The 26,427-nt window shown below is 37.8% G+C and overlaps 1 protein-coding gene and 1 gene segment (V, D, J or C); one reads left to right on the top strand and one right to left on the bottom strand.

Annotated features, from left to right (window-relative positions):
* Positions 1 to 2,849: 2,849 nt before the first annotated feature.
* On the top strand, positions 2,850 to 21,380 carry LOC119851543. The segment is given in 4 exon segments: positions 2,850 to 3,616; positions 17,967 to 18,272; positions 19,890 to 19,943; positions 20,776 to 21,380. Coding segments are annotated over 4 exon segments (564 nt in total).
* Positions 21,381 to 24,659: 3,279 nt separating this feature from the next.
* Positions 24,660 to 26,427, bottom strand: part of STARD3NL (STARD3 N-terminal like) — a 46,888-nt gene continuing 45,120 nt past the window's right edge. For 8 of the 11 annotated variants that reach the window (XM_043508720.1, XM_038390743.2, XM_043508723.1 and 5 more), the window contains one exon: positions 25,054 to 25,452. Coding sequence is in view for 1 of the 11 variants with exons in the window: in XM_043508728.1 (XP_043364663.1) it covers positions 25,440 to 25,452 (13 nt within the window). In the remaining 10 variants the exon portion in view is untranslated. Of the gene's footprint in view, positions 25,453 to 26,427 lie in introns of all 11 variants that reach the window. The other 3 variants (XM_043508727.1, XM_043508728.1, XM_038390748.2) reach the window with 1 other exon arrangement.

Consider the following 26,427-nt stretch of genomic DNA (forward strand, 5'->3'; position numbering starts at 1 on the left):
AAGCTTTGTGGGGATGCCACATGGCCAGACTGACCACACATCTGAACTGGGAGGGCACTATAGCGTGTTTATTGCAGATGGAGTCTGCAGGGACTGGACCTGCCAAACTTGAAAGTGTCTCCTGACATGCAAACTGACATTTTTTCCAAAGGTGGATAACATTGGCCAAATTTGGGCCTTTTTCCAACTGGAATTGTAAACAACACAGGTGTAAGAATTATTTTGATGTGGGCAAATAATGGATTTTCCTGAAATCTACTTCTACAAATGGCTGCACCATTGTGCCAAAACTGTTTTTTTTTTTTTTTAGCATCAGCCTAAAACAGAAAGCTGGCATGGAAAGTTTCAGCCAGAACAGTTTAAATTTGGCAAATGTATAAGCAACTGAAAACAGAGTCTTGTAATGGGAAGTTTCCACCAATGTTAACTTACAGGCATCTATCTGTAGCAAGGCAAAGACTCGCCGGCATGGCACCTCCTGCTGGTCGCCTGGGAATTAGCTCTTTTCCAGAGTACGGAGCGCCCTCTGCTGGCCCCATGTCCCTTCCAGACCCCAGTGTGCTTTATCTTGGGGTGCTGCCACCACACTCTGGGTCTCCCTCCTAGGGAAACCCCCAACCCTCTAAACCCACCTTGCCTCAGTGGCTACTGCCAGTCATCATCTAGCTCCCACTCAGTAGGGCAGACTGTAGTCTGTAATGGCCATTCATCACAGGCAGGGGGGTAGGACCAGCTACCTCTGCAACCCCAGTACCTGTGCAGGCCTTCACCAAGGCAGGCTCCCGCTCCCGCCCCCTCTGCCCTTGCTCTTGCCCCAGCTCAGCTCTGGCATCTTCAGCTCTTCTCCCTCCGGGGCTAGGGTGAGCCTCCTCTTCAGCTCCTGGCCCACAGCCCTCTTCTCAAGGCCAGCTAGGCCCTAATTGAGCTGGCCACAGCTGTGGTTGTTTCCCCAAACAGCCTAGGTTTCCTGCTTTCACTCCTTTTCCCCAGCCACAGCCCTCTCCAGGGGTCCTTTTATTCCTTGTTCAGCAAGAGTGGGGCAGTTGCCCCACTACACTATCACTAAAGTGTGCCATCTATAATTAAAATGTTTGTTTCAGAGTAGCAGCCGTGTTAGTCTGTATTCGCAAAATGTTTGTCTATATCTCGCACCTTGAAATCCAGGTCCTGCCAAGATCTGTCTCTTACCACTTCATCCACCTACAACAAATCCATTTTTATTAAATGTAAACATCTATGTGAATGTATAATTATGGTCACACATTTAAAATAGAAAAAATCAGCAACAGGAGGAGGAGAGAGGATGATTCTTCTATTTCTCTTTTATGCACTGCTCCTGGGTCCTAGAAGTGAAGAGATTTTGACCAGTCCTTACAACCTATCAGAGAAACCATTGGTAGGCTATAGCCTTCAATGTCTTATTTTATACTGTTATTTATCACTCATCACTAAAGAGTCGGAGTGGTGATGCATTGAGGTGATCCTATTTGGTATGAGCCAGGGTTATCTAAGCAGCTACAAAAGGAATGGGGTTAAACAGCTTCCCTTCCTGATGTTGCAAGTGTTTTGCAGAATAGGATTAAAATTCAAAAAGATCTGGAGAAACTGGAGAAATGATCTGAAGGAAATAGGATGAAATTCAATAAGAACAAATGCAAAGTACTCCACTGAGGAAGGAACAATCAATTGCACACATACAAAATGGGAAATAACTGCCTAGGAAGGAGTACTGTGGAAAGGGATCTGGACTCATAGTGAAACTCAAGTTAAATATGAGTCAACAACATAACACTGTTGCAAGAAAAGTGAACGTCATTGTTCAGTGTATTAGCAGGCGTGTGATAAACAAGACATGAGATGCAATTCTTCTGCTCTACTCAGTGGTGGATTAACGCATGGCCCCATGGAGCTCATACTCGGGGCCGGTGCCAATTTGGGAGCCCCTACGGGGCTGCTGGAACCTGTGTGGAACTGGGAGGTGACCTGCACCGGGACTGTGATCCAAACCTCTTCCCCTCCTCTTTCTCCCAAGTCTCTACCCCCTGCACCTCCGCACCCTTTCTTGCATGACCAAGTCACTTGTACTCTCTGGGTTTCAGTTTCTCTCGCTGTGAATAATACCTACCTCACATAGACAATGAAGCTTAATGCATTGCATTAAGTACATTGAAATTCTTGGATGGAAAATGCAACACCAGTGCAAGTTATTATGCGTGATGACTAGACTACGGCTAAAATTCAGTTTTGCTCTCTCCATACTTGCAAGACATATTACAACTATCGTGTTATATAATGTATGACTATGACTTGGTATATTTGCTAGGTAGAGGGGCAACAATGGATTTATTTTGCAAAACCTTCTTCTGTTGCACTAACATCAGTAAAGCCCCACCAAGGACACCAGGTGCAGCAGTGCTAGTGCTGGTGTTTTTATGATGGTCTACAAGACATTGTGGTAACATGCCAGTGAATGCTATTGCCCTCACTACACCAGTTCTCCCAGGGATCACCAGGGAAGATTCACCAGCACTATTGCAATGCTGGGAGATATTCCAAATAAACTTTTGGGTAGTAGACAAGCCCTTTGACACAACCACTTGTACATTTGGGAGAAACTTCTCACTGTATGTTCTTTTTCTATTTTTCTTACCCCCTGTCAGTTATTTCCCAGAATTATTCTGCAGGTGAGTGAGCTGGGGGTGGCCGTGTCTGTGTCTGTGAGAGAGATAACTAACTAACTCTGGTTAGTTCCCTTCCAAATGCTCAATTGTCATCCACACCTTCTGTCTGAAATGAGGTGGGCTCTCAGATGTTATCTCTGTTCTGTTCTAAAATGTCTGTATGCAGAGGAAAATATTTTCCCCCTCCCCAGCAGCCATGTAAAAAGATAGCAGTAAATTAGTAACCCACAAACTACAACAATCCCAACGTACAGAAAAATATGTATCTGGAGTACAGACTCCCAGCTGCGGTCCATCGACCTCTTTGTGCTAGTCTCTAGAGAGCTGGCTGATCACATAATGCTGGTTCGTACTCATTACCATCTATTAAATTTCAGTAATACAGCTAAGAATGAAATTCTCTCTTGGGTATTATTTTTCCATGTAAGCAATTGCTACAGAGATGTGATGTGACTGCGGATGGGAGGAAATGGCCAATGCTATTGGGAACGGAAAAGGGGTTGTAGTCCATGAGACATACTCTCTTTTATTATGTGGACCACACAGTGAAAATGTTTAAGAACTGCCTGATCCAAAAGTCTATTTACAACATTAAAATCAAATAGAAGCTGTCATCTAGTTGCTATTTTAAGGAGTGAGGCTTCATTAACAGAAAAATTGCAAGGACATACATAAATTCTCTTTCCAGTGATTTTATTTGTATCAGCTTTCTGAGGGCACAAAAATGTGAATTAATTAAATTCTCCAAGCAGTCAAGAAACCAGGAATGCTTCATTAGAAGTATGTTCCCAGCTACTGGTTAGAGTGCCTGGTTATTTGAGCAAGGACACAGCAGCATAAGTAAAATACCACAGCTTCTTGTAAAATGAAAAGTCAACGTGATACTTCAAGCTGGATCAAGTACTTTGGCACAGGAACCAAACTAGTTGTTTCAGGTAAGTTTTTTTTTTCTTGATTGTTTTTCTTTTGGTAAATAGAATCAAGGGAATGGACAAAAGATTGGACCTAATAAATGAATTTTAAACAAGGAATTTGCACATAAAACATGTACTGCTCTTGACCTGTGTATGGAACTCCCACATACACCAATGGGTTTGCTGAGAGCAGTTTATGATCCTAATGAGTAAAGTGAGTACAAGAGTAAAAGGCTGGAATATTTACTGAATAGCTGTTAAGAATCAGGAAGGAGGGAAATGGAGAAATTTAAATTTAAAATAATGTCCAAATGTCAGCAAGTGTAAAATTCACAACACGTTTCAATTTAGCAGGTATGAAAATATTTAAAAGTTTGTTATTAGGACTATATCAGTGTATGAAGATTAACAAAGGAAAATTGCCAGACATGCAACAGTCTTCAGGTTCTCAGTAAGTTGTTTTATTGAAAGCATCTTTTCCCTTTTGCGTATAATAATCTTTATCGGATTAAAGCTACAGAAACAGTCCAATCAATAATGTAAGTGCTAGTTAATGTTGAGTACATAACAGTATTTATAATGCATTGTTTAGCAAATGTCATTTTCTAAACTATACATTAAGAACATGTTAAAATGTAAAGTCAAACACAGAGAGAGAGGGAGAGCCAGAAAAAAAGGCAAATCTCCTGAGTCTCACGCTGGTGCTTTAACCAAAAAAACCATCCTTCCTATTCAGGCACATTGGAGATCATAGGACTAAATCCTGCTCATCCACTGAAATTAATGTAAGTGTGTGGTGACCAGGAATTCACCCCACTCAATTTTCCATGCAGAGATGTATTTCAAGGAACAAAAAACATTTTTGGTGGAAGGTGGCACAGGAATTCACAAAGTGCATAAACTCAATTTAATACTCACACAATTAAGTAGCCGATAGCAAGCCTTGTTTAGATTGTGAACATTGTAATTAAAATATGAACATCAGAATTTGAATTCAGTGAAATTCATACTTTGATGATTCATTAGTTTTTGTAGATGATTTCAATGATGTAAGTATGGAGTAAAGTACTTTGGCTCAGGCACCAACTTGGTGGTTTCAAGTAAATTTCTCAAGATGTTTTCAAAGCATACATTTACTCTGGGTATTTACTCTGCTTGTTATCCAGGACAAAATCAAGCAATTCATAAATATACTGGGTAAAATCTATGTACTCTACTGAAGTAAAAGGCAAAACTCCAATTGATTTCATTGGGGTCAGGATTTCACCCATAATAGTCTCTCTAATTGAGAATGAACCAGTTACATTTGCACAATCAATGAGAATGATGTAAATTGTTTGGCGAGGTTGCTTAGTGTTGTCACACTGTGAGATGATTATGCAAAAATATTCTGAAGTGGAACCACTCATTGTTAGCAGTAAATGTGAAGTGTAGAACTCTGTTTTTTGTACAATACCTTGTATTTAGCACCCTGTCATATCAGTTGTTGAGCTTCTTTAACGCTCATTCATTTAAATAGACTTTGAGGCTCATCAGCACTTGGAGGATCTGGTCATTAGGTAGCATTAAAAGGTACATTTATAGTTGTAATATCTTAATGCAATTGTGTTTTCTTTCCTAAAAAAAAAGCTCCAGTTCAGGAAGGCACTTAAACATGTTTCCATTTGTATTCTGCAACTATTTAAGCTTGCACTTAATTAAAGGCCAAAACAAGGCCAAAATTCAGTAAATCATGTTGATTCCAGATAGTGATGGGGAATAAAGAGGTTTGCTTATTTTTTACATAAACAGACGGTATACGTGATAAAGTAATCCTTTAAATAAAATATGATAATTGATCCAATAATATGATTCTCAATTATATTTTTTAAAGATGAATTTCAAATTGTTAAAATGTTTCAACCATGTTTGGATTTCATGGGATTGAGAGAATTCTATGTCTTTAATTAGGTTTATTCTTCCCTCTCAATACTGCTAAATGGTCCTTGCTGGGTGCCTAGTCCTTGAGACAAACAAATATTTCTGAAGAACAAATGTTTTCTGTTGGGGAATATTTCTGATTACACCAAATGGCAGAAGTTAGCCAAAATAATTGTCATGAATATACTCAATTTAAGAGCTATATTCTACTCTCAGTCTATCTTATCATTAGGAGCACCATCATGGAATGATGGCAGCATGCAGGCTTAATTTTATAACCTCAGGCTGTAGACCCTAATTTAAAAAGTAAATTGTTCCTTTCCACAAATTATTAGTAACAGCTAATCTAAATCATATTGAATCAGATTAATTTTAGGGACAGATTTTCAATGGCACATCTAACTTAACCATGTCTCAGTTTCTTTTGCCCCTTTGAAAATCACCTCCACAGTTTTCACATTATTTTCCATGCACTCTCCTTATTTACTATTTTATTGCTAGGCCAGAAAGCAATTTAAATAGCCAATCAGTTTTTAAAGCAACAACTACTGGTTCATCAACATAAAGATACTAGATCTCTACAGTATTTTGCAAAGAATTTGCTCACTGTGATACTTCTAGGGGCTATAGCTTCAAAGTATTTGGCTCTGGTACCAAGCTCATTGTAACAGGTAAGTTATGTGGTAGTTACAGTAATGCAAAGCTAGAGAGACTTATTGTGATCATTTAAAATCTTTTTATTACAGGTAAGGTGAACAATTGTAAGCTTGATCTTGTGAAGTAGTGAGCACTTAATGTTCTGTGCTGAACACCATCAATTCCTGTAGACTTCAGTGCAAGTCAGGATTGTTAGCACGGGGTATGATCTGATCCCAAATACATCAACTTTTCAATCTCAGAGCAAACCTGCAATATTTACTGAGGGATTTAAAGTAGATTTTTTCAAGGAAATGAATATTTCTAATATTTCAGCTGTTAAATGTCATTTTTCAGATGATGTGCCACCATAAGCATGCTGTTCTTGTCCAGTTGCAAAAATTTGTCTTAGCTTTGATATTACTCTAATTCATTTATACAAAAAACATGCATAAAATTAAACAACTCTGACAGAAGCAACATCATGCTTCTCAATTTAAACAAAAGAAGCAATCTCTGAAGTAGTCAGTATACCTCCGGGATCTAATTTGGATATGGATAAAGCCCTTTTTAATGTCTTTAATAAAGTAAATACTAATGGAAACTGCATGATCATGGGAGACTTTAACTTCCCAGATATAGACTGGAGGACCAGTGCTAGTAATAATAATAGGGCTCAGATTTTCCTAGATGCGATAGCTGATGGATTCCTTCATCAAGTAGTTGCTGAACCGACTAGAGGGGATGCCATTTTAGATTTAATTTTGGTGAGTAGCGAGGACCTCATAGAAGAAATGGTTGTAGGGGACAATCTTGGCTCAAGTGATCATGAGCTAATTCAGTTCAAACTAAATGGAAGGATTAACAAAAATAAATCTGCAACTAGGGTTTTTGATTTCAAAAGGGCTGACTTTCAAAAATTAAGGAAATTAGTTAGGGAAGTGGATTGGACTGAAGAACTTATGGATCTAAAGGTAGAGGAGACCTGGGATTACTTTAAATCAAAACTGCAGAAGCTATCGGAAGCCTGTATCCCAAGAAAGGGGAAAAATTCATAGGAAGGAGTTGTAGACCAAGCTGGATGAGCAAGCATCTTAGAGAGGTGATTATGAAGAAGCAGAAAGCATACAGAGAGTGGAAGATGGGAGGGATCAGCAAGGAAAGCTACCTAATTGAGGTCAGAACATGTAGGGATCAAGTGAGACAGGCTAAAAGTCGAGTAGAGTTGGACCTTGCAAAGGGAATTAAAACCAATAGTAAAAGGTTCTATAGCCATATAAATAAGAAGAAAACTAAAAAGGAAGAAGTGGGGCCGCTTAACACTGAGGATGGAGTGGAGGTTAAAAGATAATCTAGGCATGGCCCAATATCTAAACAAATACTTTGCCTCAGGCTTTAATAAGGTTAAAGAGGATCTTGGGGATAATGGTAGCATGACAAATGGGAAGGAGGATATAGAGGTAGATATTACCATATCAGAGGTAGAAGCGAAACTGAAACAGCTTAATGGGACTAAATCGGGGGGCCCAGATAATCTTCATCCAAGAATATTAAAGGAATTGGCACCTGAAATTGCAAGCCCATTAGCAAGAATTTTTAATGAATCTGTAAACTCAGGAATAGTACCGAATGATTGGAGAATTGCTAATATAGTTCCTATTTTTAAGAAAGGAAAAAAAAGTGATCCGGGTAGCTACAGGCCAGTTAGTTTGACATCTGTAGTATGCAAGGTCCTGGAAAAAATTTTGAAGGAGAAATTAGTTAAGGACATTGAAGTCAATGGTAAATGGGACAAAATACAACATGGTTTTACAAAAGGTAGATCGTGCCAAACCAACCTAATCTCCTTTTTTGAAAAGGTAACAGATTTTTTTAGATAAAGGAAATGCAGTGGATCTAATTTACCTAGATTTCAGTAAGGCATTTGATACCGTGCCACATGGGGAATTATTAGTTAAATTGGAGAAGATGGGGATCAATATGAACATCAAAAGGTGGATAAGGAATTGGTTAAAGGGGAGACTGCAACGGGTCCTACTGAAAGGCGAACTGTCAGGTTGGAGGGAGGTTACCAGTGGAGTTCCTCAGGGATCGGTTTTGGGGCCAATCTTATTTAATCTTTTTATTACTGACCTTGGCACAAAAAGTGGGAGTGTGCTAATAAAGTTTGCAGATGATACAAAGCTGGGAGGTATTGCCAATTCGGAGAAGGATCGGGATATTATACAGGAGGATCTGGATTACCTCGTAAACTGGAGTAATAGTAATAGAATGAAATTTAATAGTGAGAAGTGTAAGGTTATGCATTTAGGGATTAATAACAAGAATTTTAGCTATAAGCTGGGGACGCATCAATTAGAAGTAACGGAAGAGGAGAAGGACCTTGGAGTATTGGTTGATCATAGGATGACTATGAGCTGCCAATGTGATATGGCTGTGAAAAAAGCTAATGCGGTTTTGGGATGCATCAGGAGAGGCATTTCCAGTAGGGATAAGGAGGTTTTAGTACCGTTATACAAGGCACTGGTGAGACCTCACTTAGAATACTGTGTGCAGTTCTGGTCTCCCATGTTTAAAAAGGATGAATTCAAACTGGAGCAGGTACAGAGAAGGGCTATTAGGATGATCCAAGGAATGGAAAACTTGTCTTATGAAAGGAGACTTCAGGAGCTTGGCTTGTTTAGTCTAACTAAAAGAAGGTTAAGGGGAGATATGATTGCTCTCTATAAATATATCAGAGGGATAAATACAGGAGAGGGAGAGGAATTATTTAAGCTCAGCACCAATGTGGACACAAGAACAAATGGGTATAAACTGGCCACTATGGAAGTTTAGACTTGAAATCAGATGAAGGTTTTTAACCATCAGAGGAGTGAAGTTTTGGAATAGCCTTCCAAGGGAAGCAGTGGGGGCAAAAGATCTATCTGGCTTTAAGATTCTACTCGATAAGTTTATGGAGGAGATGGGATAATGGGATTTTGGTAAGTAATTGATCTTTAAATATTCAGGGTAAATAGGCCAAATCCCCTGAGATGGGATATTAGATGGATGGGATCTGAGTTACTATAGAAAATTCTTTCCTGGGTATCTGGCTGGTGAATCTTGCTCATATGCTCAGGGTTTAGCTGATTGCCATATTTGGGGTCGGGAAGGAATTTTCCTCCAGGGCAGATTGGAGAGGCCCTGGAGGTTTTTCGCCTTCCTCTGTAGCATGGGGCATGGCTGACTTGAGGGAGGCTTCTCTGCTCCTTGAAGTCTTTGAACCATGATTTAAGGACTTCAATAGCTCAGACATGGGTGAGGTTTTTCATAGGAGTGGGTGGGTGAGATTCTGTGGCCTGCGCTGTGCAGGAGGTCGGACTAGATGATCAGAATGGTCCCTTCTGACCTTAGTATCTATGAATCTTCATAGCTGAATACTTGTAGTTACCGCAGTGTACGTGAAAGAATTTGGCCCTAGATATTGTCATCTTGTGTGAAGTATGTTGGCATTGCAGGCAAACTGACACTTGCTATTATTCTTAATAGTGTTTCACAATGTATACTTGGGGATTGAGTCTTCTTTACCCTGCTTGTGGAAGCCATTTACGCTCATGAAAAGTCGATGGGAAATGCTACCAGTCTCATTAAGTTGCATGTTACACCTAGTTTGCATTGGTATAACTGACTGCACAAACACAGGACAAAGGAAAATCAGGTCCTTACTCTCACAGAACCACTCTCTGCCCATTTATATGAATCAACTACAACAGTCAGTCTATTTTAAACCTGAATTCACAATCAAGTTTACCTTAGTACCCCATAGCTCTCAACTAAAGGTAAACTGCTGTAATGCTGCCAATTAAAATAAATACACTACCTTAATTAATTCTAAAAATATCAGATCAGGATCAGTATGTTGCTTTCAGTGAATATTGTATGGTATTAAGAATGTAAATACAATTTAGTTAGCATTATAGTTTACAATGGACAGTTTTCCTAAATCCTCTTACCTATATAAGATCCTGCACTCTTTGACAGGCAAAACTCCCATAGATTTACCAGCTGTTTTGACTATGGAAGGAATGGAGAAGCAGGTCTGTGATACGTGTCGATTATTTATTACAGCATGAACACCTAAGATTGCTCACTTGATTTATTAGTGTATTAATCCTGTAGGATACAATCAAGCATTTTAATGATAAAATATCTTTTCAAAGAGAAATATCAAATATTGGCTAAGTAAGTTCCTCCTGAGAAAAGAAAACACCTAAAATCATGGAGAAATTCAGATCCTGGCACAATTCTAAGTAGAATCAAAAGAAATTGTGGCTGTTTGTGCCACGGCTGAATTTGACTCCAAATTATGGGAATCGGGCTTTTCTATTCTAAGAACATGAGGTGAAAACCCAACTCTACAGAACTCAATGGCAATGACTTTGGTCCAGGATTTTACCCATGTTGTAAGAGCGTACTTCTTAGCAGAGACAACATTATTCACAAGGATACTGAAGAAGGAGAAATTGCTTTTCATGTCATGTATATTTATATTGATCTTTAAATATTCAGGGTAAATAGGCCTAATCCCCTGAGATTGGATATTAGATGGATGGGATTTGAGTTACCCAGGAAAGAATTTTCTGTAGTATCTGGCTGGTGAATCTTGCCCATATGCTCAGGGTTTAGCTGATCGCCATATTTGGGGTTGGGAAGGAATTTTCCTCCAGGGCAGATTGGAGAGGCCCTGGAGGTTTTTCGCCTTCCTCTGTAGCATGGGGCACGGGTCACTTGAAGGAGAATTCTCTGCTCCTTGAAGTCTTTAAACCACAATTTGAGGACTTCAATATCTCAGACATAGGTGAGGTTTTTCATAGGAGTGGGTGGGTGAGATTCTGTGGCCTGCGTTATGCAGGAGTTCGGACTAGATGATCAGAAGGGTCCCTTCTGACCTTAGTATCTATGAGTCCTGATTTGGCTCTCACACTCGTCATTCCTCTTTTTAAACTGAATTCCCTCCATTCATTTAAAATGGAGCTAATCCAGATTTACACCAGTGTAAATGGGAGCAGGGTCAATACCTACCAGAATTCTTCAGAATTCTTGCTTAATGGAATAGATGAGGAAAAAGATTTGGAAACAGAACCAAGCTTGGTGCTTTTAACAAGCACGACATAGGAATAATGGTGCTTCTCATATTATATCAATTAAAGTGTACCTAGTCATCACTGAAGAAGTTTACATTAAAATGGTATAACTGGATTCTACTGAACGTAATATTCTAGAATAAACCTGGTACTAATGGCAGGCTCAGTGCAGAAGCCAAAGACTGAATTGAATATGGAGACTGAAATGTCCCCTCTCAGCCCTAGCGGTTGTCCTTCCAGGACAAAATTGACATGGCTCGGTGAGATGGTGTGAAGAAACTTCGCTTGTACCTGCCTGTGTTTTCTCTCTCCTGTGTAGAAAGGGATTCAGTGTACCATGCTATGTATATGGCAACTTTCAGAAGCACTGGGTCATTTTATTTTAAAGTAAGAAAAATAATTCACCAAAACTTTACATTAAGTTTCATAGCAGAAATAAATGCAAAAATATTTGGCATTCTTATTAAAAGGTTGTCCAAAGATCATATCTCACATTATATGATGAAAATTTCTTGGGTTTTTGTAAAACAAAGTGCATTAAGAACAGAGTGATCAGTGCAGATCATTAGTTATAAAGTACAAAGGAGCTACCGTTACTGAGAATTATTTTGATAAGATTGTCTAGTAGTCTGGGGTTGGTTTTAATTGGTTTCCTGCCTTTTGAAACAGTTCTTGGTATTGATTTTTGATTGAATATAACAAACTCTTTATAGAAAAAATATATAAGTATCTGATCTAAATCCCATTGGCCCTAAAAGACCAAATCCAAAGTTATGGCAGAAAGCGATGGGCAGTTATGAGCAAAGAATCTTCAGAGGACAGGTGTCCACCTGAAAAAACTTCAACATGATAGGCACTGTTGCTGACACTTAGCAGAAATACCAAGAATTTAAGGTGTATTAAGAATAATTTACCATCTCATCCTTTAAAGGTGTCCTTTGCAAACAGATTTCAAATACACTGTTAGGACCAGGTAAGAAATCCAGCAGGAAATAAAACAGATTCTCCAGCAATGGTCCAAAATCACCCATCACATTTTACAATGGCATTACTAAGCACTGAACCACTGTTGTAGAATGCTGAAGTATTTTCAATATAGGTAGTTTCCAGTTTCTAGTCCAATTTGGCACCTTTCACAAATGCTAAATTCAATTTAGAAGAAAAAATCAAAATTTCAAGTGATGCTGAGGGATCCCAGCCCGAGGAAATTCTAATGCATTTGAAGTTTTTGACTTATTATGCATGTCTGCTCCTAAAGTATTCCAAATATCCAATGCAATCTATCGGAGTTTGGGGTGTCAGCAGAATACAGCATCAAGCATTTGCCATTTTGTAAGGAAAAGTCAAAGTCTAGTATATTAAAGTGATTCTATCAACTTCTGTTCACAATTGCACATCAAATAATATGAAGCTATATTGGACCATATGGAAGCTATATGGGCCAGATCCTCAATGGAGCACCTTTGATTTCCAGCAGTTGAAGATCTGGCCCACGAGTTTTTGCAAAGCACATGAACACAGTGACAACAATGATATCAAAGTCTTCGGCTCTGGCACAAAGCTCATTGTTTCAATTAAGTTCTATAGTAGCATAGAGAAAAAATGTAGTAATATAAAATTAGAGACTGCAGAGCACAATTTATTCAGAAAGGATAACAGACAATGGAAACGTGATATGCAATCTACAGTAGAAGAATGAATGTCTTTACTATCTAAACGTGAGGTTAATGTACAGAATTGAGAGTAAAACAAATGAGTGATAACATTGACAATTATTGATATAGAGGGGTTTTTTTACTCAACCTGAGTCAAAGCTGAGTTGTTCTCTTTTGTAAAGGTCAATACCCCAGACCAGGAGAACATCCACAGTTCCAACCAGTGCAGGGTGCAAGCCAAAGAGACAATGCTAGGGTACCCCTGTGAACCAAAGAACAGTGGAACCGGGGGTAGGGGAATGGTGAGAGCATGGAATGGCCAGTGGGTCTGACACTAGTGAAATCAACTGGCCAGAACACCTGCTCAGTGGGTGGGCAACTGCATGGACTTTACTGAAGCTCCTGGGCTATGATGCTCTAGCTAGGTTGGGGGAAAGATTTCATCTTCCCATCCATCATGTAGCTCTCCTAGAGAAACCACCTTTACTCAGCTTAGTGCGGTGACCAGGATTTAGCATCTCATATCACAAGTACGTATTAGTCAGCAGATGTAAGAAGTTAGTAGCTGGAAAGATGTCATGACAACATCTTGAGAAAAGGAGATAGGTCACAGTGTACTGTAAAATGAGTATTTTTTCTAATTACATGTTTATTTATATTGTCATTTTAAAAATGCATCCATTTGACTACTCTGGCAGTACAGGGACAAAAACACTGAGCATCCAGCAGAACTTAACTGAAATACCCTTTTCCATCAATCCACTAGGTAAGAGAAAATAGGTACGAGTCCAACATTAGGTCTCAAATGTCAAACAGATCCTCTCGGTCAGTGAAATAAATGATTTTTTTTTAAACAGAATTTAAAAGCTACCAAATTAATATTAATATACAGTATTTGAAAATACCAATATAAGCTCACCCTGTATTGATTAATATTAATATATAGTATTTGAAAATACCAGTGTAAGCTCAATGTATTGAAATTTCCACCATTTCTTTGCTTGAATTAACTGGCTCTCAGTTGTGACTATTTAGCAATATTTGTTCAGATCTGACCCCTCAGAATAGACAAGTCTTGGGCAGTTTTTGTAGTAAGTTTTAACACTCTGGGAGCTGCAAAAATCTTTGGAACTGGCACAAAACTTGTCCTAACTAGTAAGTTTTCAGACAAACTATTTTAAATGTTTCATAATGGCAAAATCTATCAAATTAAGCTCAATCATTTATCTCAATGCAAGAATGTGCACTGGCTAAAATTTTATTATGAGTGTAATAATATATTAACACCACTAATGTTAATGAAATCATAAGTCAATGGTTAGCAACAGAGAAACATCGTAACAATCCTTTTCTCTTTTGGGTGTAAAGAATACCAGGTGCTGAGCACCCTCAATGTCCGTTGGTTTCAGTGGGAAATGAGAAGCGTTCAGAACTTCATAGAAGCATTCAGCACTTTGCTGGACCAAGCACATAATGCAAAATTAAAATTACAAGCATACCATTTACTTATTTTATAATAAATTGACGGCATAACAGACTTTGTTCTCAAATAGCCCATCAACATTATTTATGTATGATTAGTTTACCTATAAGTGGCATGCAGATTGCCAACAGACACAAAAAGAAGTAGCAGTGAGTCAATTACAACTTAACCCTGCAATTCTCCTTTTAGAAAACCTCCCATTGAAAGTAATAGGAATTTCTTTTGAGCAAGGAGTGAAGCCAAAGGACCCAAAGTAAATTGCCATCTTAAAAAAGAGAAGTGATACTTAAAGTAATAAGAATATATTCTTTTACAGCATGCCTTCCTTGTTAAAAATTCCACTTAAATAAATTAGACAAGCGAGGTGTTTTGAAAAGTTAAGTTGGACCAAAACAACAAGTAGCTCCACACTGGAAACTATAATTGACTTGGAAATTAGGAGCCTTATCTTCTTAAAATGTCTTATCCAAAGGCCATTGAAGCCAAAAGAAAAAAATCCCATTGGCCTTAAGGTGTTTTATATCTCACCTAAAATGAGGCGAGATATTTAAAACAGATTTTGCCCACTTATGCAAACACACATGCTGCTTATATATAGACAAAATTCAGATTTTTTTTTATCGGATAGACGCCCATCTAAGCATGTACAAATACAAAAAACTATGTGCTTGCAAAAGTATCAACATGTAAACGTGACTCCAATTGCTAAAAAACTAGAGAATGCCAGAAATCATCATTAGTTTTTGCAAAGCACAACATCACCGGGCAGAAAGCTATGTAAAGGTTTTTTGAATACATACAAGACTTGAGTCAGTAAATAATTTGGTAAACTTACTGTTCAAGCATAATCCTGTATTCCTGGGTGCTTTTGGTTTATATGGAATGTAAGACTGAACCCCAAATGATGAACTAATTAGTGCTGGAGCATGAGGATCTAAATTGGAAAGAACTGAAAAAATCAATTCCCTTTTTGGTGACAATTTCCAAAATGAGGGAAAGTTCTTTAATGAAGAGACTTTTCTTGGTTAGGTAGTCTTATGTTTCCGCTGTCTGTATTTGCTTCTAATTTCAAGATATTTTAAATCCTTTTTGACACAACCCTAATTACAAGGTTATAGTCTGGTTTAGTTCCAAATAGTTTCAGAAAACTCTAGAATAGCTAGACAGCACAAAAATAAGCTGAAACCATTTTAGCAGAAGAATCTTCACAAGCTTTGACATCAGTGGGACTACTCAGAAAGCATAAAATTAAGCACATGTGTAAGACTTCATGGGAGCAGGGCCTAATCTATTTGTGTCTCAGTTGACTAAAAACAATGGCTGACATTATCAAAGGAGCCTGAACTTGAAAGGGATTTGGGCACCTAAATCCCTTCTTACTGCCTTTAAAAATTCCAACTAAATGTTTTGTGGAGTATAGGCCAACTATTTTGTTAAATGGCCTCTAATTTTTCACCTGCAATTAAGCATTGGAACAAATAGAAAATGCACAGAATACATGGTGCCCATTTGGGGACCTTTGACACTACTGAAATATCAATAACCTTCTGTTTCTTCTTTGTGGTGCACATTTATAACATGAGAACGTTGCCTCATTCTGTAGAGAATATTTCTTTGGCAGTTAGCTGGGTTGGGAACCTTATTCTCTTGGTTGTATCCCACAGTGACAAATAGGAGACAGAAATTAGCAGCAGTAGATGTGTTTTCAACCTGCTCACTTCTTGTGATAACTAGTGAATTCAATATACTGTTTAAAAAAATGTATCATTTACTGTCAGCCATATAAAACGAGCCGACAGATCATGATTTTGGTAGGAAAGTCTTTTCTGACCTGGTTCAGTCTTATTTCATGCACTTACACAAACTCAGGGATGAAATAAAATTCAACACTCCCTCTATTCCAGAGGTTCTCAAACTGAGGGTCGGGACCCCTCAGGGGGTCATGAGGTTATTACGCAAGCTGTCAACTTCCACCCCAAAGCTGCTGCTTTGCCTCCAGCATTTATAATGGATGTTAAATATATAAAAAGTGCTTTCAATTTATAAGGCAGGGGTTGCATTCAGAGGCTTGCTATGTGAAAGGGGTCACCGGTTTGAGAGCCATAGCTCTATTCCTCAACAAAGATTTGATAGCGGAGTTCTGTTGAGAGCTCCAAAGTTAGTAATGCTTCAGAATCAAGATTTTCAGAGTGGTTGACTAAAGTTAGACTCCTAAATACTTATTGGGGCATTTAAGTGACATGATTTTCAGAAGTGTTGAGCATTATGCATAACACTCCATTACATTGGCCAAATACATGAACAAAGTCATTTCAGCATGTATCATCCTTGCTAATTTCGTAATTGATATTTGTCATTGAGTGATGCATATTAATGTATTTACTGTAATTTCCCAAAATGGCGTTCAGCAACAGTTTCCCCGAAGTTGTATTGGCTGCGTCTGCACTAGAATACATCTTCTATGTTCTTATATCATTTTAAGGTGAAAAATTGATAAAAAATGTTTTCACAAGGTTAAGCCTTTTCCACACTAAGAAACTTAAAGATTACTTTTCTAACTCTCTTTTTAAAGGTGCAAAACAAGGTTCTTAAATAGTATATGCAGATAGTTCAGGGCAATTTTATCTCCTGATAGAATATTCTAGTGATTTTTAAAGAGAGGCCTTATTAAAAGATTTTTAAATACTTTAAAATACTTTAAATACTCTTCCCTTCAGGTACATCTACACTGTAATAAAAATCCCATGGCACCATGTCTCCGACCTGGGTCAAATGACTTGGGCTTGTGGTCTCAGGCTTTGGTGCTAAAAACTGCAGTATAGACATTCAGGCTCTGACTGGAGCCTGGGCTCTTAGACCACCTCCGTTGTAGGGTTTCAGAGCTTGCGCTCCAGCTCAAGCCTAAACATCTATACTGCAATTTTTAGCAGCACAACCCCAGCCCTGCAAGTCAGAATCAGGAGACATGGGCCAGTCATGGTCGTGCCTTTAACTGCAGTGTAGCTGTACCCTTCCTCTCATTATCATGGTGTCTTTTATACACAAATGTTGGGTAAATAAAGGGGAGATTTTCAAGGTCACAAATGTTTTGAAATGAACCAGAACATAAAGCTGTACTCAGCATTCATTCAACAAGTGTTTAATATATTTTGAGTTTGGAAGCTAAGTTAGTAGGCAGTTTTCTGTTCCACAAAAACCTGCATTCAATTCAAGCACATAAACTTCTGCAATTCCAACTCCCTAAAGCTGTAACCCATAAGTGGATAATTTACTCCTATCTTCACAATTTAATAGGCAGTAACAATATATTATAGAACTTAAATAGTTAATACATTTGGCAACAGAATATCGTCCTCATGATGAACTCAGAGTTAAGATTGTGTGCTTGAGTGCAATTTGGAGGAATTGGATGCAAGAAATGGAATTGCCTCTCTCCCCCACTTTCAAATCTCTGAATTCTTTATTGTTTCAAAAGAACAGCCCACCATGTATACTGCAATTCTGAATGTACTTAATTTCTAACACATTCATTTCTCTCTCTAAAATGAATCCAGACACAGAAGCAAAACTCGATCCCAGCAAGATCCAGGTCCTGCCTCCTTCTACTGAAAAAGATGGGAAAGTAACACACATATGCCTCATTGAGGATTTTTACCCAAATGTTATTAAGGTGACTTGGGAAGACGACAAGAAGAATGCAGAGGAAAATGCAGTGCATGGGGAAATTTGGCCTCCTGATAACTATCAACCTTCATACTCAATAAGCAGCTGGCTGACCGTAGATAAAAATAGCAATAAGAATTATCGCTGCAAATATCAACATGAAAAAAAAGAAGGTTTTGTCTCTATCGAATCTCCAGGTAGATACACTATATTATTAAAACTAATACTATATATATTTCGAGAGTTCACTGCTTCTTTACATTAAAACAATCAATTGTATTACTGTTCCTAAAAGGGTTTCCACTCTCCAGCCACTATTGGTTTCCATCTCTCCATAAGCTGGCTGTCACTGAAACTTCTCCATCAACAGTTCAGTTTTGGCTCTTCTCCCCCAGTTTAAAATCTTTCTATAATGAATGAAAATGTTGGCTGAGCTCCTCAGCTAGCGTAAAGCAGCATAACACCACTGAAGTAAATGGAGCTCTGTAGATTTACAGCAGCCACGGACCCGGCCTACAGTGTTTGATTTTGAACAAGTGTTATATATTGCAACAAAAGTAATAACACACATAGCATCTAACTTGTTACAGCAGACCAGAATAATTACACAAACCAAAATGAAAAAGATAATGCAAGAGAAAAAGAAAATAAATTGAGAAGTAATTTCTGTTTGTTTTTTATCTAAACCAGATCTCAGATCTTTAAGAACAAAATCTTTCTTCATTCTTTTGACTGAATAGGTATTTTTCCAACTTCTGTTCACAGATAGATTCTCAGATAGCGTAAACTGGCATAGCTCTAGTCCAGTTAATAGAGCCAGGCCAATTGACACTAGCTCGGAATCTGGCCCATTATCCTTACATTTCAGTTCTCAAAGTGCCATCTGATAAAAACATATTTTAAGGTTATTTGTTGATTTGCAAAAAGAAAAGGAGTACTTGTGGCACCTTAGAGACTAACAAATTTATTAGAGCATAAGCTTTTGTGAGCTACAGCTCACTTCATCGGATGCATTTGCAGTATGTATCTTATCCCAAGGTCTCAGTCAGCATGGAGGCAATTAATAAGAGCAGATACAAATTTATCTCTTTCAAATACAATAGAAAATTAGGCTAATTGACCATCCCCCTCTTGCACATCAAATATACCTAAGAGATGGGCTTTAGACTGTATCCTCATCAGGATTATTTTCTTCTGTCTCTTGTACAGCTATTAGACAACATTACCACTACCCAGAATGCCAACCATCTCAGTCTGCCTCAGGCTAGAAACAAAATCAGGTGGCCAGATTTTTATCTAACGAATATACATACACATTGCAAAGGGGCAAACACAACTGAGTAATTTGGGGGGACAAAATGCATCTGGCTCAACATGAACAGAAACTAGCTTACACAGAAGGGCCAACGTCCAGAATCTGCAATCAGACCTCTGCACCCATGCAAATACCAAAGACTTCAAGTGAGCTCCTAACAGGCACAGAGGTTTGCACTGACTGATCTGATTGCAACATCAGTACCTAAATCTCTATATAAGGCATACAAGTACTCACTTGCAGGAGCATATGCATTTTTCCAGTTCTCTCTTGTTGGTTTTGCACATCAATTATATGCTACAGAGCATTTACTCTGGATGGAATCTAGGTGCTCATTTTTTAAAATATTAACTTTACATATTTGAGTCACTGTAGTTATAATACTTTTACCATCTTTTTTTCTTTGAACTTCTGTCAAGAAAGGGGTGTGTTAATTTTCAACAAGAATCCCATTTGACAATTAAAGCCCTCTTTACATGTTATGCTTCTATCCTTTCAGACACCTCCATAGTGCCTCAAACCACAGCAGGTTGTACCAACAGACTTTTCACAGGTAATTGTGTCCAATTCTCATTTTCTCTACAATATAGTTAAGAATTAAGCACTATTTCATATAGTTAAGACAAAAATGAAACTATTCTCTTGTAAATATTCCACACAATTATTCTAGATGTGGAACCCTGTCAAACGTTAACATTTGCAGTGTGTCCAGTAACTAATGCCCATGGGCAGCTCAGGTTAAACACTGTAGAGGTTCTGCTGAAATATATGTTTTGGTGGTATTTGTTGTGCTCTGTTAACATGCCACGTGTCCTTCTTCTTTAGCCTACACATGCAACCGTTCTTTAATCTAATACTTAACATGTTAAATTATAAAAAGTATCCAAGGCCAAAATTTTCATATGGTATGTAAAGGTGCTGAATGCTTGATGACCCAGCTTATTTCAGTATAATTTGTGGGTGATCAGAAAGTCTTAAAATCAAACCACTTTTATTTAGCTGCTTGAATATGGACTTAGAAGAAACTTAAGCATCCAGGTTTGAAAATTTTGGCCTAATATCATGGCAACACCCTACTATAAAAACTGTCAGTGCCAGAAGCACTAGCATCATGCTTACTCCTTAGCAGAAAGTAGCGATACCAACATTCAGAGTGCCTCTTTTCTACCAACTCTGCTGAATGAGCAGGTATATTCGGAACGTAGACCTGGTTAGCAGACACACTCATTTATGCATAGTCTGATTAGCCAGTATAGTTACTGCAACTGAATACTGTATAGACCTTCCACTATCAGACACATGGTTTTATACTTATTTTTCTTTGAGGCTGTAGAATATGCACCATTAACTGTTTGTTTTTTTTAAATCTTGTGTTGCTGTTACAGTGAGTTTAATGCACAGGACGGCGTATTTAATATACATTGCCCTTCTCCTGAAAAGCACCATATACTACGTCATCGTACTCTTCTTCATGTACAGAATGCAAAGTCCAATCAAGCGAGAGGGAAAGAAACCTTAAACTTCTTACACCTTCCAATGTCAGCATTTGTGTCTGAAATTTACTTTGCTTTGCCATAAGCCTGTTCATATGAAACACCTTGCTCTAAATATTAAGACATGCATTTCAATTTGATTTTGTTGGTTATTTCTCTGCACAGATGGCTTCTTCTGCTTGAGAGCGCACAGTTTTACATGTGTTCATTTTTTCTATTTTATTATTTTAATTTTGTAACTGTGGAACTTCAAGGGCTCCTTGATTTCAATGGGAATTTTGCATCACAAAGCAGTGCAGGATCAGTTTCTTAGGTTCTTATCCTGCAAAAACACTTGTGCACACAAAGAACTTTTGGATATGGATAGGCCAACTGCATTCAGCAAAGCCAATGGGAAGACTCGTCCCATAAATATTTGCAGGGCTAGAGTCCTAATCTGTAATTTAAAATGATTTGTCATTTCATTTCTATTAATTCCATTTATTTCCTTTATAAAACTAAATAAGGCTTTGAAATATGAGTACTTGTTTTAAAAAATTGAAAGAGTAATGTATTTTAAATAAAATTCAGCATTAAAAAATATTCTGTCCAGTTTATTTATTTAAAGGAAATCTAAATACTTTTTAAAAAGTTTTTTCAAGGCAGACATACACAAGTCTGGAAGAGAATGGTAAAGCTAAACACGCACACCTGCCTTATATATGGCAAACTTCCATATTATATCTTTTAACAACATACAAGTTATAATGAATGAAATACAATCTTAACTGGATATACCCTCTTCAGCACATGCCTAAAGAATTTCAGAAAGTGAAATACTCTCTTTAATGCATACTGTAAGTTCAAACAGTTCATTTTAAACCAATAAATAAAGGCAAGAGTTCTCGGATATCACTCTGAACTTTTCCGCATCTCCAAACTCTGCACGTCCTTATTTTCATTAATATTAATCTGTTCTAAAATTTTTGTCCAAGTCTGGGCAAATTATTGGCATAAGTACAAACACATTAGGCCCTGAATGCCTGCAGTATCCATATAGGAAAAATCATATTAGCTGTATTTTACATATATACACAATTAGCAGTATATCTTTAATAGCCTGTGCAGCTATGTTCTTAGTATTCCCATATCCTGTATGAAGATTAGACAGGTTCTGCATACTTGTATTTACTTCTCAAGAGGTTAAAATTCTTTAAAGCAAACAATTGCATTATTTCCCAAAAAGAAAAGGAGTAGCCACAAGTACTCCTTTTCTTTTTGCGAATACAGACTAACACGGCTGCTACTCTGAAACCTGTGATTATTTCCCAAATCATACATAAAATGTGTTTTCCATTACTTAACCAACAAAACAATACAATAAAAAAGTTTCCTACGGAACAGGGAAATGGGAAAAACATACTGTAACTAAAATAATTCTGTTTTCAAAGGATGACAACATTTGCAGGAAAACTAAGTACTTTGTACCAAATTCTGCCATTCCCACTCATTTTAGAGTAATTTGCACAATGAAATCAACAGGATTATTTATAGAGTAGGATACTATGTACTGTTCAACATAAGGGTGGAGAGTCTGGCCCTTATTCAGTAGGTAATGTCTTAGCCTTGAAACTTTTCAAACATATTGGTATTTAAATTGGCTAGCTTGGCCTGCTTAAGTGAAAATAAATCTTTGGACCAAATACTTTATATACAATTACGATGGACTCTAGTACACATTTATATTTTGGAGAAAAACAAAATGAAACACACCTCTATTGCTGCTGTTGCAGTCCAGAACACATGACACAGCACAATCCACTAACATTAATAAGCCAAGTTTGCTCTGACCAGAGCAGATCCTCAGCTGATGTAAATTACCATAGCTCTTCAGCTTAGAATCAGGCCTGAGTTTGAAAGAAAAATATTTACCAAAAATACTTACCATTGAGACTTATTTTGTACTATGATTTCATTTTGTTTGCACAATACCCTGAACATGATAGCAGGAAGAGGGGATACTTTTAAAAAATAATTAAATTGCAATAATTAGATTTGTAGTGCCGATTCTGCACTCTGTTTGTTTTTATGGGAGCTATGTTCATAGCCACGAGCAGAACATATTTTTATGTTTTAAGCTTCTTGTGGAAAGGCCTTTGCTTACCCCCAGCCCTGAGTGAAGTTACCTTGTAGTAATTACTGAGGTTTATCAAGTTTATGGTAGCAAATTTCACAGCTGCAATGGCTCATGAGCACCTAACGTGACCTCCTGCTGCACTTTTACATGCTGAACATGGGAGCTGGGGGTTGTTTTAAGGCTTGTTTATTTTTGAGGCTTGAGTTATTTTGTTTGCTGGAAGATGTGGTTATTTAGTGGAAAATTCTATAAACTAAGCTAGTCACTGCTGTTTCAGAAACGGTAGCTTATGATTGGCGTGTGAGATAACATGAGGACAGTTAAACCACAGCCAGTCCTGCGCCCCACCACATACGTATTTACAAGCCACAGCTAATGGAAATACAAAGTAATACAAAGACATGCCTGAGTTACATGTAGAGAGTACAGTAACACTTCATAGTCTACCACCATGGTATCTGTAGAAATAGTGCAGTTTAATCTAGTGTGTTGGAGGCACATTAATACACACAGACTACCATTGCAAGACTAGGAGGATTGCAGGAAAGCTACATACACTGATGTTCCTTCTTCCTACTATGAAGTCATTACATGAAGTTAGATTTTGTTTAGTGAGGTTAATACCATTCAGGAGATAACCATCTTCTCAACTGTGAGGGCAAGCGTTCTATCATACTGCATCCACACACACGGTTGAATATCTATTTTCTACCGGTTATGATTTCATAGGTCACAGTGCCAGAATGACAATCCACATTCAATTAGGGCAACAGTTACTGAGAAATATGAATAATGTACAAATTCCACCCACTGCACATTGATTCTAGAACAGCAATTGTTGATAAAAATGCTAGAAAAATGACAAGGGATTCACAGTCTGAAGGAAGCATGTGGTACTTCTAGAGATAAACACCATACAGTCACATATGCCAGTAGAGCACAAGTAAGATTCTTACACAGAAAACCTGAATAATGTAATGTTCACTACCAAAACACCCTGATACATGTTATGGCAACTACCCATGGATTATTTTTCCCCTCAAGTAAATGCTTCATGCAACTTTGGATGAAATATGATCTGCTAATGGCTGTTATAGAGCTGTGGAAAAAAAGCTACTGTTTCACTTTTTTCTTCTACTTGGTAATGTATGGCTAGGTTTTGAAACTACTGCTATCATATCACAGGTCACCTGCTACTCATTAAACCCTGAGTAAAGCATGGACACATATATAATAAGGTATAGGAGGATGGCTGTTATGCACCTGGGGTGTTAAAATTAACAAACAAATGGCACAAGATTCTGAAGTAACTAGTAATTTGGGGTTATCCAATTTGTGACACCTTAAGTGCAGGTGCTCACCACTTTCTGAAAATCAGGGCCCCTTTGAGGTATCCCAAGTTGAGCACCCAAAAACTGAGACTCCCAAAAATCACACCCGTAGGTTTAAAGTTTCCTGTTTTCTCTGGCTAATGCTACTTAAAAAAGAGACTATCAATAAAAACTGAATAGATTTTCTGTCTGTGAATAGTTTTCATATCCTAGGCCTTAATTTCATTTTAAAATAGGTTACAGTTTCCACCCTCCCACAATCCACATAATTATTGTAGAAGCTCATTTCCTGAAACCCTTCACCAAAACAGAGTTGTTTACTCTTTGCATTGAAAACTTTGTCCAAAACATTTATTAGAATAAATTCCACATTTGCCTCCTGCTTGAACAAACAGGATTCTACTGTTGCACAGGCTATATTTATAAATTACACTCCACCACACTAGTCTGTCACAATAGGCAGGAATAAATTAACTTTACAGGTCTGTCCCATAAAATCTATACAAAAATGAAAGTCAATATAGACCATTTGTTTCCCAGTGAGAGACAAGGAGGTTGGAAAGACAGGTCTTCATACTATGTGAAGGGACAGACAAACATGTCGCAATATGTCACATTGTTTTTATTAACATTTTTCTTTATTTTACAAAGAGTGCATAAGTCCATTAAAAAAATGCATGGAGTTTAAAAAAAAAGAAAATGTAAAAATTAACAGGACAAATATTTAACAAAGTAAAATAAATTTTATCTGGTGAATTCAAACAATCATTAAATATACTTCCATCATACCGAAGTGTTACTTCAATATATTACCAGGTCTACTGATTAGTTACACAAGCACAACACTTTCTAGTAGCTACCTAGTCGTTAGAAGATCAACTTCAAGAATCACTGAATACAATATGGATGAGTAATTTTTCATAACAGCCATGAGGCAGTACAATATATATATGTGAACAGAACAACTTTGTGAGGTATTACAGTACACGGGAATCACTCCTCTTTCCTCTCTAATAAATAAATTCTTTTGTTAGCAGTTCCACCAATAAGTCAACTGCAGACATTGTCATTACAGTTTCAATATAAGCAATTCCCTAATGGCCTTTGATTCAGATTTTCACTCTGTAAGAGATAAAACAAGTTAAGATGAATAAATAGAGTTTGATTCAAGACAATGGACATTAAAAGAGAGAGAGAGACTCAAAAAGAGAGCAATATCTCATTACTACTCATAAAAATCAGAAATGAGCTATGAAAAAAAAAAGAGGATTAATTCCGCATCAATTAGAAACAATATCAGTTTTAGTACAGTGAGCACATTTGAGGGAAAGACTACTGTGAAATAATATAGAAAGAATTCTGTTTCTTCAATAGTTAATAGAATTGATATGTAAGAAAATAACTTGTACTAAGAATTAAGAGAGGGTAACACATAAAACGTAAAGAATACACCAAGTAGCCAAACCCTTTCCTGACCCTGATATGTTCTCCTGTCCCTGTTCTTTCTGTTGTTTAAAACACTTTAACACACAGAATCCCTCAACATTCTACACTTAGGTCGTCTACACTACAGATACAGCACCATAGCTATACCACTGTAGCACCACAGCATAGATACTACAGCAATGGAAGGGGGTTTTTCCCCTGACTGTAGGAACTTGACCTCCCCAGGGGACAGCAGCATTCTTTTATTGACCTAGCTGTGTCTACATTGGGGGGAGGGGAGCGGAAGTGCCACAGCTACAGCGCTCTAGTGTGTAGATTTTTTCACAGCAACTACGTTGACCTAACTTAAGTGTAGGCCCGACCTAAGAGAGAGGACTCAAAGTAACTTCTGCTCCTTTCTCTCTTCTACTCAAGATCCTCTAACTTCTTGTTCTTCCCCATCCTCTAATGCGAGAAACAGGAGGAATATCAGGGGCCCAACAGATGCACGCACACGGCTAGCCCACTTCCTTTTATGTGCTCCATGACAGCTCATCTCAGACCCTACCAGAGTACCAGTGTGCCTTGACCTCATCTGTTGCCGTCTCCAGGAAGAGGAAAAACGGGAACAGTCAGAACTCATTGTAGGTGGGTCCTAATTCATCCTTTCAG

The sequence above is a fragment of the Dermochelys coriacea genome, chromosome 2, assembly GCF_009764565.3.
Source record: "Dermochelys coriacea isolate rDerCor1 chromosome 2, rDerCor1.pri.v4, whole genome shotgun sequence".
In the NCBI taxonomy this organism is placed as follows: Eukaryota; Metazoa; Chordata; order Testudines; family Dermochelyidae; genus Dermochelys; species Dermochelys coriacea.